Raw genomic sequence first — 15801 nt, 5'->3', positions numbered from 1 at the left:
TTTAGTTTGTTTCGCAGCGCAAACTGTTGCCCGCGGTCCGTCGTCGCGAGTCGCGACCGTCGCGACACTGTGGTGTTAACAGAGGACCCCCTGCCTCCCTCCCTCCCGACAGTGTAGCAGTGTAGTTGGCCGGTGCAGTGCCGCCAACATTACAGGCGCACTCGGCAAACTGGAATGAAAACAGACGAGACACTCGAAATGGGAATGAGAGCCGAAAGTCACCCCAGCAGCGCGCTGTGGCGTGGCGCGGCGCGGCGGAGCGCGAACCTCGCTCTCGCTCCATCTCTCTTTCTCTCCCTAAACACCGTGACGGTCACTCGAAAGAAGTGGCTGTTTTCAGTTCGAGCACCGCCCGCCCGTCCGCCGGATTGACTGGCAGCCGTGAAACTCAAAATTTCGTCTGCTTTTCTCGATTGTTTCTCGTTTCTGGCGCCTCGTTCGCCAGCATGGCGCGGAGTTTTTTGCTTTAGCAAGTTGGCCACGCCACGCCGCGGCGGATAGCCGATCGCCACCGGCACGTTTAACTAGGCCGATCGGGAGCAAATCTCGGGCCGACCAATCTCACTCTGGAAATTAAATTATCAGTTTATCCTTTGGTTGGCACGCCCACCCCACCCCACCCCGCCCCACCCCGCCTTGGGGTTCTTATCTCCCTCCTCGACACTGCCATCGCATCGCCTCCGTGTTTCCTCTCGTAACGCTGAGGGCACGTCTTGAAGAGGCCGGGAGAAATGTTGCAGAATATGAGAACTCGCAAATCCCCTCTCCCCTGACCAGCGAAACGGTGCGGAAACCGTAAACTCACGCCGAAACGTTGCGCTGGGCAGTTTGGCCGCGAACGCCACCCCCGCCCCCACCCCCACCTCCACCCTCACTCGGGCGTACATGCATTACTGTTGGTTACAGGCTCAGAAGTACCTTCGTAACGCCAGCAGCTCCCGGATGGAACACTTTCGACTTCTCAGTACTGGGTAAGGCAAAGTGGTTGCTAAGTATTTGGAACGCTGTTAGTTCGCAGCACACTGCCAGACATCCTCGGATTGGCCGAATTTTCTGAAATTGTATTGGTGGCGATTTTGTGGAAAATCGGTGTTCCGAAAAATGGCTGGCCTTCTGTCAGTCAGTGCAATGCGGACGCGAGCCGGCGTCCGGGGACCGACACTGCCGGGCACTGCGCGGAACAGAACAGTAGCGCCACTGTTCGTTTCCGGCGGACTCGAAAAATGTTTCTGTTCACAGCACGGCCATCGGGGAGTTGAGTTTCCAGTGGGTGGGGCCGCGCGCGGACGAGGCCCGGTACCGGGAGGTTCTCTCGCGGTCCCACCAGGCGGGCCAGGCAGGCCAGGGCGGCCAGGGCGGCCACCAGGGCGGCCTCGGGGCCCACCAGGGCGCCAAGTGGCTGGACGTCAACCTCCAGCACCAGCAAGTCACCCTGCGCGTCGACCCGCTGCTCCGGCTGGTGGCTCTGTCGTCGTCGCCGCTGTCGGTTCGTACCCCTGCTCAGTGTGGTACTTCGGGATGTCCGTCACTTTCGTGCTAAATTAAATTTTGCTGATTTTTTTAGGCCGTGCATTTGATGCCGGTGATCCAGCCGCCCGCCTCGAACGAGTCCTCGACCAACAACAACAGCAACAACAACAAGGGCGCGGCGCGCAACGCGTCCCAGGCCGTGGCCCAGGCCGTGGCCCAGGCCGTGGCCCAGGAGGTGGTGGCGGAGGGCGAGCCCTTCACGCTGACGTGCCTGGCCTTCGGCTCGCCGAACATCAAGTTCCACTGGGTCAAGGACGGCATGGCCCTGGCCGTCAACGACGCCAACGACACCCGAGCCAGCAAGTGGGTGGCCTTCTCTCTCGCACTCGTGGGACGTGCCCTGTGTGCCCTCCGTGCCCTGTGGGTGTGAGTTGAGTGAGAGATTCGCGTTCTCCTTCGCAGGTGGCTGTGGACGCGGACCGAGCCGCTGGGCGACGGCCGCTTCCAGTCGCAGCTGCAGGTGCGCTCCGCCGTGGCGCTGCACGCCGGCCGCTACACTTGCAAGGCCTCGGAGTGGGAGACGCGCGGCTGCGTGTCCTTGCAGCTCCGGGTGCGGAGGGCGCCCGTCGTCCTCGTCGCGCCCATGGCCAGCACGCTGCGCAGAGTGAGTTCGTTTTCAGCTCCAGAGTCGCCAAACAGGACTCGAACCGAGCATGTGACCCCACCAATGGATTCCTCGTTCGGAGAGCAATCCATTGGTGGGGCCACACGTTCGGTTCGAGTCCCATTTAGCGACTCTACGCGTTTAGGGTTTCAGCCCTGAGGTTTCCGCTACTGGTGTAGGGGTTTGCCGACGGTTTTACGCCATGTCTGCCTATGGAGCGCTGTGTCCGCGCTGTGGACGGAGCGTCCTGTTGCTGCTGCAGGTGCGCCAGCCGCCGGCCCCGGAATGAGATTAAAATTCTTTCTCTATTTCCGGCGAGTGGGGTAGGGCAGGTCCCTGACAAAGGCAGCGGCACTGCGCGCAAAGCGGAGCGCACCGCACCGCGCAGTGCACTGCCCGCTTGCATTTCCATTACACTCGCCCGGTTAGCCCCCCTCCTTTTGTCTGTGTGTCCGTCCGTCTGTCCGTCCGCGATGTTGCGCCCCTCCGCGCGCCTTGCGGCCCCGTCGTGGTTTCCAACTCTAAACTTTGGACGTTTGGACGTCTGTCCCGGCCTGCCGGCAGGGCGACAACTTGACGGTGACGTGCCTGGCCCTGGGGGACGCCGCAGAAGACGTCGGCGCCCTGGGGGACGGCGGCGGCGGTGGCCCATCGCCATCCCGCGGCCGGGGCGTCGGCGAGTCGCTGGGCTTCACGTGGACGCGGAACCGCGCGCTGCTGCCGCTCAGCCCCGGCAAGGAGGTGTGGGAGGACCTGGTGCCCGCGGGGTCGCTGCTGCGGCTGTACGCCGTCAAGCGCACCGCCACCTACTGCTGCCAGGTACGTCCTCGACGTCGCCAACCCCCTCGACGTCGACCTTGTGGTGCTCACTTCGACTCTGCCCCGCAGGTCCGCGGCCGCACGCTGTCCCGCACGGCCTGCTCCGACGTGCACGTCATCGGCGAGGGCCAGCTGATGGAGCCGGTGGCGGACAGCGAGAACAGCGCCAACGGCGTGGCCCAGGGCGTGCCGCTGTGCGCGGCGGGCGAGGCGCAGGGGCTGTGGTGGCCGGACACGGCGGCGGGGGCGGAGGCCAGGCTGCCCTGCCCGCCGCACTACACGGGGCGCGCCGCGGTGCGGGTCTGCCGCCTGGTGGACGTGGGCCGGCCGCACTGGGGCGCCGCGGACTTCTCCGCCTGCGAGTCCCGCCAGCTGGCCGCGGTGCGCGAGCGCATGGAGGCCGTGACGCTGGGGCTGTCCAACGCGAGCGCGGCCGCCGTGCTGTCCAACGCGCTGTCGCTGGTCAGGGGCACGTCGGGGCTGCAGCTGCCCGGCGAGGGCGGCGCGCTGCTCAGCCTGCTCCGCGGCGCCGCGCAGCACCTCGCCGTGCTGCCCAGGCCGGCCGCCACCGCCTCCACCGCGCCCTGGCCCGTGCTCGCCGCCGACGCGCCCAACACCGTCACCGACGCCGCCGCGCCGCCGTCGCCCAAGGCGTCCACGGCCGCCACGTCCGAGGCCGACCAGATCCGCAAGCTGTCCCTCGAAGGGCTCGACCTGTTGCTGCGACGGCCGAGCGCGCTCAACTCGGAGCAGGTAGGACGACCGGGGACGGCACGAGGGCCTGGAGGTGCTCTGTGAACCTCGGACACGTTTGAACTGAATTTGACTGTGTCTGTGTGTTCCGCAGCACGTGGTGGAGATGCAGCGCCTGGCGCGCTCCGTGTCGCTGCTGTGGGCCGCGTCCCCGCAGGTGGCCCTGGGGTCGTCGGACCGCCTCAGCCTGCCCGCCATGGCCGTGAGCGTGGCCAGCGTGGTGCCCGGCGACGCGGAGCCGGCGCCCGGGCCGCCCGGCACGCCCGGCCAGCAGCACCGCGACGTCAAGGTCCACTTCCCCGCGCCCGCCTCCAGGCAAGTCGCCGAACGGCCGAACGGCACGGCCAACTTGGATTGGTATTGCGTTCTTGTTTTCCGCAAGAAAACGCCCAGAGTTTCGCCGCGCCGGGTGCGTTCCGAAGCGTCTCTCTCTCTCTTTCGCACCCGGACGGGTGAGTGCGACAGAGACAGCGACGATACGATGCTTCGGATCGCTCGGCACGGCACGGGGTGGATGTCGGAGACGGCGGGGCGCGTTTTGCGGATCGTTGTCTTCGCCCCGGCTGCCTCACCCCACCCCACCCCACCTCTGCTGCACCCCCGCGCCCACGCCGCGCCCACGCCGTGCCCCGCGGCATTCAGGGCTCGTCAGACTCCTGACTGCTTGCTCTTGCTTGCTCGCCCTTTGTTCGAGACATCGCCCTGCCTGCCCTGCCGGGCCGCAACCGCCGCGCCCGCCGCCGCCGCGTTTTGCAGTGCGGTGAGCGCTCGGGCAGGGGCTGGCACGCTGGCAGGGGGGCAGCGCCTGCGGAACTTTGTCGGCACACTCTTCTCGAAATCCGTCGCGGTCTTTGGGCTTTGTCCCACACTGCAAGGCTCATGCCAACAGCGCTTTCTTCGCGCGGTCTCTCTCGCTCCCGTGGGGCGCCCCATAGGGGTGCGAGGGAGGGGAACCGCCCTTTGGAATTAACCGCTTCAGCAGCGGGGCACATTGTGCGCTGGAAGCCGAGCCGCTTGCAGCCAGACAGCCTCGCACGCAAAGTTATTGCCAACTACACCCCGGGATACCTTGGCTTTCCAAGCGGCAACCACCGCTTTGTTTTCGATTAGCCGAAAGTAAGGGAGAAGTGTGCCTCTCCGAGACATTCCCCGTCGCAGTCGAATGGGTGGCCTACCCTCCCGGAGCCGGTAGGTTAGCTCCCACACCAGCTGTGGTAAAGGCGCCAAAATTTTCCGGCGGCAAGTTTGAATTTTGTGCGAGGGGCGCGGCGGCGGGGAAGCGGTCCGCGAAGAGGGCCTAAGAGGGCCGCGGCGTGGCGGGGCTCGGCCCGGCAGGGACCCTGGACAAGTCTTCCCTCTCCTGCCACTCCACTTTGGCCCCGCGGCCACCGCGGCGCTTTGTTGAACCGGAGTTCCAAACTCAGTGCGCCTGCGTTTCCCCCAAGAACCGCCGCAATTCATAAATCATTTCAGACCATTTTCTGGTCAGTTCATTCATCCGGAGGCGATCTTTTAATGGTTATCCTCGGTGTGCAGGTGGTCGGACTGGACGGAGGACTTCGTGGACGTGGTGGTGCGCGTGGACGCGGCCGAGAGCAACCAGAGCCAGGCCGATGCGTCGCAGGCGTCGCAGGCGTCGCAGGGCGCCCTGGGCCTCGCCGTGCTGGCCTACCGCAACCTGTCCAAGCTGCTGCCCGAGCGTCTCGTCATCAAGCAGGAGTACGTCTTTTTCGTGGACAGCAAAAACCGACTGGGTTTGATTCCGTTGGGGTTTCACTGACGAGTGTTGCTTTTGCAGGAACGAGGAGGAGCTGGAGATGGAGATCCACTCCAGGGTGGTGTCGGTGTGGGTGGGCTCCGCCACCGGCGACGTCGTCACCCCGGAGGGCTTCCTGGCCGAGGCCTGGCTGCGCGCGCTGGACGACGCGGACGCCGGCGAGGGCCAGGACCTCGGCGTCGACGTGGCGGCCGGCCGTGCGGGCTGGGTGGAGGTGTGCGGGCTGACGTCCGAGGTGGGCGCCAGCTACACGGGCGCGTGGGACATGTCGGCGTGCGTGCTGCACCGGGAGACGCCGCCGCAGCCCGGCCCGCTGTCGGGGACGCACTCGGGGACGCCGCCGCCGCACGCGGCGCAGGGCGCGGCGCAGGGGCCGACGCACGCCCGCTCCAACTTCACGAGGTGCACCTGCTCCAAGCCGGGGACCATCGCGCTGCTGCTAGTCGCGCAGACGGCCAAGGTGGGCACGAACGAGATTCAGAGTAACAGAAGTAAAATGAACACTATAAAGAAAATTTCAGCGAAAGAGGGCACCCCGGCGAACCGGCCCTCTTCCCCGCTGGCTTGGTGGACCAGTGGTTCCCCCATCTCATCACAGGAGCAACCTCAGAGTTAAACCGCAGTGGCCCCGTCATTGGTCACGTCATCTGTGATGTGGAGGAGTCCTCTCATAGTAGGCCAGGCTGCCACCTTTCCCAGTAGTCGGGTTTCGTTCCCGGCCCCCTTCCCACTCAGGGGCCATGCTACTGGTACTCAGGAGTCTGCGTCACCCTGCCCAGCAGCGGAACCACTGGGCTATGAGAGGCACACTGCACGCCGCCCGATTTTGTATACTTGAACCGCCTTCTTGCGATGCAAGCTTGGTCAAAATATTGTTTGAGGTGCTGGGTTTCGAACCCCGGACCCCGCAGTCGGGACCCGACGCCTCTGCGCTCTCGGCCACCACGGCCCATGGATGACGGTGTGCGAAGGGGAGCATTTGAAGCCGCTAGTCCGAACCGTATAGTCAGACAAAAAGAGCGGGAAGCTAGTATTCGATCGCTCGATCCGAGTTTAGGATTCAGAGATCTCAACACCTTCGGCCACCGCGGTTCACCGGGTGAGCCGCGGTGAGCCGAGTGGCGCAACGGGTCCAAACCGCACCGGGAAAGCCACTCCTAAAATGTAAAGGATTGCAGGGAGTCGAACCCCAGCCCCTGAAGTTGCGGATCAACGCCTCTGCGCGCTCAGCCGCCGCTGTTCGGCTGTTAGAGGCACACGCGCAGGGGCTAGGGTTCGACTCCCAGCAATTCTTAACATTTTAGGAGTGGCTTTCCTGGTGCGGTTTGGACCCGTTGCGCCACTCGGCTCACCCGGCGAGCCTCGGTGGCCGAAGGTGTTGAGATCTCTGAATCCTAAACTCGGATCGAGCGATCGAATACTAGCTTCCCGCTCTTTTTGTCTGACTATACGGTTCGGACCAGCGGCTTCAAATGCTCCCCTTCGCACAACGTCATCCATGGGCCGTGGTGGCCGAGAGCGCAGAGGCGTCGGGTCCCGACTGCGGGGTCCGGGGTTCGATACCCAGCACCTCAAACAATATTTTGACCAAGCTTGCATCGCAAGAAGGCGGTTCAAGTATACAAAATCGGGCGGCGTGCAGTGTGCCTCTCATAGCCCAGTGGTTCCGCTGCTGGGCAGGGTGACGCAGACTCCTGAGTACCAGTAGCATGGCCCCTGAGTGGGAAGGGGGCCGGGAACGAAACCCGACTACTGGGAAAGGTGGCAGCCTGGCCTACTATGAGAGGACTCCTCCACATCACAGATGACGTGACCAATGACGGGGCCACTGCGGTTTAACTCTGAGGTTGCTCCTGTGATGAGATGGGGGAACCACTGGTCCACCAAGCCAGCGGGGAAGAGGGCCGGTTCGCCGGGGTGCCCTCTTTCGCTGAAATTTTCTTTATAGTGTTCATTTTACTTCTGTTACTCTGAATTACATTTTGTGTTAAAATGTCTTTGGATTGTCCTGCATCCAGTCTTGATTGACATAGAGAGTGAGCCGCCGGTGTTTAGATCAATTGAGCGCCGCCGAATTGTTCTCTAGCTGCAGCCTGACCGCGTGGCGGTGTAAGTGGGTCGGACAAAATTTTCAGCCGATTCACGGGCAAGTGAAATTTGGACAGGTTGGACAAACGATGAGCACCGGACTTAATGCTTCATTTGGTTCTTGGGGCGTCGCAGGCGCCGGCCGCGGTGGACACGTCGCCGCCCGTGGTGGTGGCGGCGGGGTGCGGCTGCTGCCTGGCGCTGTCCCTCCTCACCCTGGTGCTGCTGCTGCTGCGCTGTCGCCTGCGGCCGCGCGCGCTGTTCCTCAAGCTGCAGTGCTGCGCCGCCACCGTGGCCGCCATGGCCGTGTTCCTGCACGCCGTGCACCGCCCGCCGTCGCCGGTAAGCCCGTCATCGCCCCGCTAGATTGTTAGAGCAAACCGACTTTCTCGCGGAAAGAGAGAAGTGAAGAAGTCTGGTTCGGCAGCGCGTCTCGCCTCCCGATTCCCTACCGCTGCAGCGAGGCACAGTTGGCCCCCTCACCCTGCTTGGCTCTGCTTGGCTCTGCTTGGCCCCCAGGCGCCGTTGGTCAATCCGCTGAGCACGCCTTACCTGGGCAGCCTCGCGGAGGGAGGGAGTTTCGACTTTCCAGATGGGTTGAGCCGAGAGCGAGGCCGAGACCGAGGCGGCGCTCGCCACCCCTCCCGATCCGCGATCCTCCCCGGCGACCACTCACCACTCGGCGAGTCGTATTCGCCAAGACGGTAAACGGTGCTGGCCTGTCCCCCGCGGGAACCGTCTCGACTCCGCGCCGCGCGCCGCCGCCGCCGCTCAACAACAGGCAGCGGCCAGAACGGCCGAGCCAGCGGCCCAGCGCCGCCAGAGCCAGAGTCCGACTCCCTCCGAGATTTGGCAACTTCTTGCCCGCGGTTTACGGCGCTGTTCCCCGCAGGCTGGCGTCTGATGCCGCGCCGTCTCTCTCTCTCTCTCTCTCCTCTCGAGCTCTCCGGGCGCCTCGCGAGTTCAAGGAGGAGGAGAGAGAGAGAGAGAGAGAGAGAGAGAGACGGCGCGCCGTTCGGAATCAGCCCGCAGGCTGCTGCCCCTGCTGCCCCTGCTGCCGGGCTCCCTCATCAAGACGATGCGCCTAGGTCAGCAGAAGGAAGGGGTGGGGGAGGGGGAGGGAAAAGGGCGCAAGAGGGATCGGCGGTTGTCTCGCCGGGACGGGCCGGGACGGACCGCGCCGCCGCCCACTCTGATGATTAGCCCTGTGGCCAGTGCGGCCCGGCGGCCCGGCAGCCCTTCCCGCTCCCCTTCCCCCTTTACCCATTTTAGTTGAGTAATAGAGCTGGAGGTCGCCGGCTTATGTGCCCTGCTGTGCCCCGTCTCCCCGTCCTCGTTGCCGGGCCGTGTTGATGTACGGCTGTGTGTGTGCGTGCGTGCGCGAGAATGAGTGTGTGTGTGCGCCATTCTGTACGTGTGGCGGAGCCTGACAAAGAGATAGTGTGTGCACTCGACAATTGTCGGCGACTCGCGGTTCTCGGCAGTGTACTGACACACACCGACACGAACACGCACTCACACAGGCCCATTTGCATGGCAGTCACGTGACTCACGTGATGTTGTTGCTTGTTGCAGTCCTGCTACGCCGCCCTCGCCACGACGCTGGAGGCGCTGCTCCTGATAGGGCTGTCTTCGCACATCAGCAAGCTGCTCCTCATCCACACCGAGCTGATGCGCATCGGCAACCTCAACTACGCCGTGGTCGGCGTCACCACCGGTAAACCCCAAGCCCACGCCAACCCAGTCACGCCGTGTCACGCCGTGTCACGCCGTGTCACGCCGTGTCACGCCGTGTCACACTGTCAACTAGGCAAATTTAGAAAAGTAAAGTAACCCGCGAAAATAAATGAAAATGAAAATAAACGTTGTGACGTGGTGCAGGCGCGCCGCTGCTGGCCGTGCTGTGCTCGCACCTGGCCTACATGTCGGCGGAGTGGCCGGTGCGCCACTGGTGGCTGGAGACGGGGTCGCCCTTCTTCTTCATGTTCGCGGCGTCGGCCGCGCTGCTCTGCGTGCTGTTCGTGCTGCTGTGCTGCACCGTGCTGCGCCGCCTGTCCTCGCTGCGCGCCAACAAGCTCGCCGACGCGGAGGCCGCGGGGCTGGCCAGCAGGTGAGTGACGCACTGGTGGAGGCGGCCAAAAGTCCTCACGCGTTTTGAGCTCCAGAGTCGCCAAACAGGACTCGAACCGAACGTGTGACCCCACCAATGGATTCCTCGTTCGAAGAGCAGTCCATTGGTGGGGTCACACGTCCGTTTCGTGTCCCATTTAGCTACTCTAGAGCTCAAAACGCGTCTAGACTTTTGGCCGGTCTTCTGGCAAATCCACTGTGTGACGGGGAGCTCGCTGTTCCCGTTGTCGCTGTGGCCTGAGCTCTGCCGTGCCGACAGGTCTGGCCTGGTGCGGCGCGCCACGCTGCTGTTCGTGGCGACCGCCGCCATGCAGGCCTCCAGCATCGTGTACGTGAACGTGGACGCGGCCCTGGCCCCGGACACGGCGCGCTACGCGCACATCGCCTTCGGCTCGTCGGCGGGCCTGCTCGGCTTCCTCATCCTCGTGTGCTACGCCGTCAAGCCCGAGGCGCCCAGCCCGGCCGCCGAGGCCAAGGCCCTGGGCCGCAAGGACGACCCGGGCGACAACGACGGCTCGCTCACGTGTGAGTAGAAGTGTGGTGGTTTCGTTGCCGACAACCGAGCGCGACTCCAATCCGACACCCCGTCCGTTCCAGTCTTCACCAAGCAGGACGCGAACGCGGAGAGCGAGGGCGGCGCGCCGCTGGACCTCATCCGGGACAGCAGCCTGCACGTCATCCAGCAGGCCCCGGACCACATCCTGCAGCCCGCGCCCGGCGTCCTGGGGCCTGGCGGCTCCGGGCTGCACCTCGTGGACCCCGTCGGCGCGGTGTGGGGGCCCTACCACCAGCCCTTCCTCCAGGACCAGGGCCTGCAGGGCCTGCAGGGCATGCAGGGCGTGGCGACGCGCGTCTGCGTCGAGCTCATAGGTCAGTGCGTCTCACTGCAGGCAACCCAAGCAATGTTCAAAACAACAATTCAGGAAGCTGATTGTTTTCCAGGAGAGGAGGTGGCGGCCGGCGGCATCCCCGCCGTGATGCGCTGCAACCTGGAGATGGCGCCGCAGCCCGGCAACGCGGTGGTGCTGCCCGACAACGCGGCGTGCAACGCCACGTGCTACTCCACCACCAGCTTCGTCATGGCCGTCGCCGAGCCCCTGCCCGCGGCCGCCATGCCGCCCCTACTGCCGCCGGCGCCGCCCGCGCCCGCGCCCGTGCCCACCATCACCGTCACCAGGACGGACCAGGACGACAGCGTGCTCAACCGGATAACGCAGGACCTGGACTACCTGCTGAACCGCACGACGCAGGAGCCCTCGCCGCCGGAGACGCTGCCGCCGGCGCCGCCGCCCCCCACGGCCTTGCCGCCCCCCGGGGCCATGCCGCCCTCCATCCTGCGGCAGACCATGCGCAGGCCGAGCTGCACCATGACCATACAGGAAGCCGTCCAGGAGGAGGATGAGGAGGAGGAGGAGCAGGCCAAGAGCGTGGTCGTCGCCTAGGAAACATGTCAGAAACTTTGTGATATCGCGTCGAGAGTGGACTTCCCTCGTCTTTTATTGCTCTTGCGGTTTTTTTTTTGGTTTTTTTGTCATTTTTATTTTTTTTGTACCCAAAGAGAAAACTATTAAGATTATTATTATAACTATTATTATAGGTTGTGAACGGAAAAGACTGTGTATAAATTGTTTTGGAATAAATACTTGAAAGAGATCTGTTCCTTTTTTGTATAAGCCTTGCCCTTTTTTCGCCAAAAATGGTTAAACCACCTCCGATTTGTCTGAAATTCATATGAAACGTTACTACGGGTCTAAGAAATAGATGCTCGGTGCCCAATGGTTTTTGACTATGAGAATGTGCATTTGGGTAGAATGAAAAGAAAAAAACAAGTTGACTATCAGATTTCTTTATTGAAGACAAAATAGCTCACCTTTACGGTAATACATTATCTTACAAACGGCGGCGCTAGTCGTCGCAAAGTTATCACAGCACGTAAGTGGATTTCCACGACGGGTCCTCTCGGCTTCGTCTTGTCATTGTGCAAGACTTCGCACAGTCTCGCTTTTTTTAAGTACTTTTGAAGCGGACGGAATTTTCGAGCTCGGCGGTTCCAAGTCGAACCAGCTCAGCCGCCGAGCGCGCATGCATTAACATAACTCACAAGGCTCGGCGGCGAGCGCTAAACTCCAACAGCTGGAGCAAGCGAGAATTAGCTTCTTAAAAGAATCAGTACGTAATACTGGGTAACGTGAAGGCGATGCATGCGGCCTTTACATAACGGTTTACAAAACGCGAGCAACCGCTACACTGCCGCTGTCAGAGCACGATCCGACTTTGCACTCGGAGTGTTGAATGCTGTGGACGCCCTCTGACGCACGCGGCACGCCGAGCACGACGTCATCCTAGGCGTCGATCGGAGCGGCCGTCGTGGTGGTGGCGGTCGTGCGCCGGTCGCTGGAGAAGGTGTCTCGGAGCAGGCTGCCCACGGAGCGGAGCACGGCGATGGGGAACTGCAACAGAGTCAACCGCGTTCAGCACCTTACTCAACGTCGACAACTTCCATGTCCATTCTGGTTAGGTTAGGTTAGGTTCGACGCCGGCCTCACCTGGATGATCTCCGTGAGGAAGTCGCCGAGGCTGCTGGGCTGCTTGGGGGGCGCGGCGGTGGACGGCGGGGCGGTCTCCTTCGGCGTGGTGCTGCCCTCCGCGGGGTCGGCCGTCGGCATCGGCGTGGTCTCCGGGATGCCGCTGGACCCCGGCGGCACGACGGTCGTGGCGGGCACCTCGTCAACGCGAGCCATCACCACCTGGTTCAGTGGAAAGAATCATGGGTTCAAATCCCGGAACCGCGCCCGCTTTTTTGGTCACGTAGATGTACACTTACGTCGTTCTCGGGCAGGACCTCGTTGTTGTCGATGTCCTGCAGGGACTCCTCGGCGTGCGCCAGGCCGGCGCAGGCCACCAGGAGCGCCACCATCGCCACTCGGATCGCCAACATTCTGCAATCAATCGGGGAGGATGAACGCACGCAGGCACTTTGCGCCTACACTAGAGTAACCCGCGCCGGGCATGGGGCGTTGTCGTGCAGCCTGGCTGTGCCTCGCTGCACGTCACACTGGAATTCCCTGGATGGCGAGTCGGAGTGCGAAACGGGCACGGTCGGGCGGCGCTGGGTGACAGGCACGCACACACACTGTTGGCTTGAGAAAGCGGCTGCCGGCTCACACACACACGCAGTCACACACGCAGTGCACAGTGCAGGTGCAGCCGATGCCGCATCAAACCGAAAGATCTTTACTCCATCTCCACGCGCGCCGAGCGAGCGTGGCGCTGGCCACGCTCCGTGGACGCTTCTAGTATCAACGCGTTGCAACGTTGCCCGCAGCAGGAAAATACTGTAATGAAAAAACTAGAGAGCAACGATTGTTCCTCGGCAGGCGTTGAAGCGGTGTTTACCGGCGGCACTATGCAAAACGACGCCGCGAGTGTACACTGTACACTCTCCCGCAGGCGGCAAACAAAAGGACTTAAAAGTGAAGTGGTTGGAAGCGTGTTGCTTGCCACTCTCCCCGTGAGGAGAGTGAGTGCAGTCAGCCGCCACCTCCACTTCCGGGCAGTCTCTCCGCGGCTTTGGGTTTTTCTGGAGCACGGCGCGACAGGTTTCGGGCCGACGCACTGCCCGATTCAACATCGAAGAGAGGTGACGTCACCGACGTGCGTCGCCGTTGCTCACGTTGCCTCACCGATGCCTGCTAGGCCAGGCTGTGCCTGGCTGTGCCACGTTTGCCTGCCAGGCGGCGCTCGTTCGGACAGTCCTGCCTCTCTCGACAAAGCGCGCCTAAGGCGAGCTTGGGCGGCTTTTTCTCGAAGGCAGTCGCCAGTGCACGTGCCTTACTTTCAAGGTTACCCGGGGAGCATTAACGGGCGATACAGTTCCTTGCAGGCGGCGCTTTGCTGCCAGACCGAATCCGACACGAACGAAAAGCGGTCGTATCGGAAAGAGTCGCAATTTGGCTTGACAAAGTGTGGGAGTCGCGGGACGTGATTTTCCGGACGCCGCTGGAAGAGTGGGCCTCACATTGAATGGGCGCTCCAACGGCCCCCCACCTCAGGGAAGCAAAGCCTTGGCCGACTGGTGGAGCTCAATCCGTTTCAGAGCCAGCTTCGTCTTACTTCGACTCGCGGCTCGCGTGGACATTTTCAGCAGGGTAACAACGCAGAGCGTCCCTGCCTTTGCTTTAGGACCCGTCCCAACGCCGCCAGGTATAAAGTCGAACGGGGGCCGCGCAGGTAACCCGCTCGGTATCAAGAATTAATTGCAACTGTCTGGGACGTTGACGCGCGCCGTCCTCCAGGGGCCCAGGACTCCGGTTTCGTCAGGGGGTGACTTTGGCTTCCCCACTGTCAGCCTGCTTTTTGATCCGAAGCGACTCAGCAGCAATCACGGTAAGCGTCGCGGGAATGTGCGTCGAAACGCCACAAAAGCCGGTTATTTTGTTTTCCTCGGTCTCAGTAACGCCCCGCTAAGTGCAGTCGGCGTGGCGGCGTGCAGTGTGGTGATCAAGGAGCACGGCCTGAGCAGGCAGCGCGCAGCAGCGCGGCCGGAAGGAAGCAAACCGGTTTCCTTGTTTTGTTTTTATTTTTCTAAAATCGTGCCGTCACGTTTATTCGTGTACGTAGTACCGACGGTGCGCTGCAAGGCAAACAGATTTTTCGTCGCTCTGTCTCTCTCGCACCTGCAGGCAACGCCCTACGAGCGCGAGAGAGACAGAGTTCGGTTTGGTTTAGACTTTCTCAGCCGGTGTTTTTTGGCAGCCGCCCGCGCACGCGCGTTGCATGCCAGCGCGCTTCCTGGCGGCTCCTCTTAGCGCCCTTTGTCCGTCTTCGTCTGTGTCGCAGGCCGAGGCTGTGCCAGTGTGTCCCTCTGTCTCTGTCTCATTAGACAGCCTCGGCGCGCGCCGCACCGGCCGCACCGCAACGCGGGGGGAATGCCCTCGCCCGGGGCGTTTGTTGACATTTGGAACGCGCCCGCCGCCGCCCTGCGCGCAGTGCCGCCCGGCGGTGGTCAGTGCCGGTCGAAAAATCGGGCCGCGCCGAACGGAGCGCGTTTTGCTCCGCTTCGTTTCGCCCGTGCAAACATCAACACGCACCCGGACTCTCACCTGTCTCACGCCGATTTCCCGCGCTGGATCGAAGTGCCTGACACACACACACACACACGCACTGGGCCGGGCTGGGGCTGCAAGCGAACGGTGCGAGGCGCGCCGCGGTCGCACAGGTACTGGCCGGGCCGTCGGGGCCGTCGGGGCCGTCGGGGGGCACCTTCGGGCCGGGCCGCTGCCTCCCGCCTGGAACGTCCCCGTCGGCGTGGAGGGGGAGTACCGGCGCCGGCGGTTGCGCCGGGCCCGGCCCGCTCAGAGGTACCTACGCGACGACGTACCTGACGCATGCCGGGGCATGCCGGGTCGCAGGTAACCTTGGATCTCCTTTCGTGTCGTGTGAGGAGTTGGTTGTTCCGCGATGCGACGCCACCCAAATGCGATTACCCTACAAGGGGGCTGGGATTAGCGGAAAATAAAACACCACGGTTCACTTAGCATAATTATATTTTACCGAATAGTAGTACAAAACACACAAATCAAAGTATCACAGTATATCGATTCATCGCCAGGACGGTACACTCGAATACAACAAAAATATTGAACATCTGGGAAATCCGAACAACACTCACGAACCTAAATCAGGGCAGGTAAAGTACACGCTAGTCCCGGACGGAGTTGCTACGAATATATCACAGAAGGTATCCAATGCTTCAAAATCCGCAGTTTCGGGGCAGTAGTCGAACGAAAGGGCGGGAGGTAGTGGCGGTGCCAAACGTACACTCCTCGCCAAGAGTGGCGGTGCGGGGCTGGCGTCGAATGGGCTGCCTACCGCCACGGCGTCTACTTGCCGGCCGCGGAGGACGCCGACGACTGGGCCTGCGACTGGGCCTGCGCGCGGGCGCCGCCGAAGCCGGAGTTGACGCTGGCACTGGCGGAGGCCTGGGACTGGGCGCTGCTGGAGGCGGAGCCGCCACCGCCGCCCCCGGCGTTGGAGCCCGCGCTGGAGGCCGACGACGACTTGGAGGCCGCCCCCGCCACGTTCACGTTCACGTTGCCGA

At 62.9% G+C, this 15801-nt stretch overlaps 2 protein-coding genes across 3 annotated transcripts; one reads left to right on the top strand and one right to left on the bottom strand.

The window, feature by feature from the left end:
- The first annotated feature begins 7676 nt into the window (after window positions 1–7676).
- Window positions 7677–9685, top strand: LOC117644720. The gene is made up of 3 exons (XM_034384334.1): window positions 7677–7913; window positions 9147–9288; window positions 9453–9685. Exons 1-3 carry the CDS (start codon window positions 7677–7679, stop codon window positions 9683–9685), a joined length of 612 nt encoding a protein of 203 aa, XP_034240225.1.
- Window positions 9686–11531: 1846 nt separating this feature from the next.
- LOC117645159 lies at window positions 11532–14927 on the bottom strand. 2 transcript variants are annotated; one of them, XM_034385141.1, is made up of 4 exons: window positions 14804–14927; window positions 12526–12640; window positions 12248–12448; window positions 11532–12151 (listed from the first exon to the last, which is right to left on the bottom strand). In XM_034385141.1, exons 2-4 carry the CDS (start codon window positions 12637–12639, stop codon window positions 12044–12046), a joined length of 423 nt encoding a protein of 140 aa, XP_034241032.1. In that variant the 5' UTR covers window position 12640; window positions 14804–14927; the 3' UTR covers window positions 11532–12043. The 2 variants fall into 2 exon arrangements, with proteins under 2 accessions (XP_034241032.1, XP_034241033.1); XM_034385142.1 differs by having other exon boundaries at window positions 14792–14813.
- Between the last annotated feature and the right edge of the window lie 874 nt (window positions 14928–15801).

The sequence above is a fragment of the Thrips palmi genome, unplaced genomic scaffold (assembly GCF_012932325.1).
Source record: "Thrips palmi isolate BJ-2018 unplaced genomic scaffold, TpBJ-2018v1 HiC_scaffold_18, whole genome shotgun sequence".
Classification (NCBI taxonomy): Eukaryota; Metazoa; Arthropoda; class Insecta; order Thysanoptera; family Thripidae; genus Thrips; species Thrips palmi.
The sequence above is the reverse complement of the archived record's forward strand: the minus strand, read 5'-3'. Positions and strand labels throughout refer to the sequence as shown.

Coding starts and splice junctions, on each gene's coding strand:
- LOC117644720 (XM_034384334.1), top strand. CDS start 7,677: ATGCTTCATTTGGTTCTTGGGGCGTCGCAGGCGCCGGCCGCGGTGGAC. Junction 7,914..9,146: donor TGCACCGCCCGCCGTCGCCG/GTAAGCCCGTCA, acceptor TGCTTGTTGCAG/TCCTGCTACGCCGCCCTCGC. Junction 9,289..9,452: donor CGTGGTCGGCGTCACCACCG/GTAAACCCCAAG, acceptor GACGTGGTGCAG/GCGCGCCGCTGCTGGCCGTG.
- LOC117645159 (XM_034385141.1), bottom strand. CDS start 12,639: ATGTTGGCGATCCGAGTGGCGATGGTGGCGCTCCTGGTGGCCTGCGCC. Junction 12,449..12,525: donor AGGTCCTGCCCGAGAACGAC/GTAAGTGTACAT, acceptor CCACTGAACCAG/GTGGTGATGGCTCGCGTTGA. Junction 12,152..12,247: donor TCCTCACGGAGATCATCCAG/GTGAGGCCGGCG, acceptor ACTCTGTTGCAG/TTCCCCATCGCCGTGCTCCG.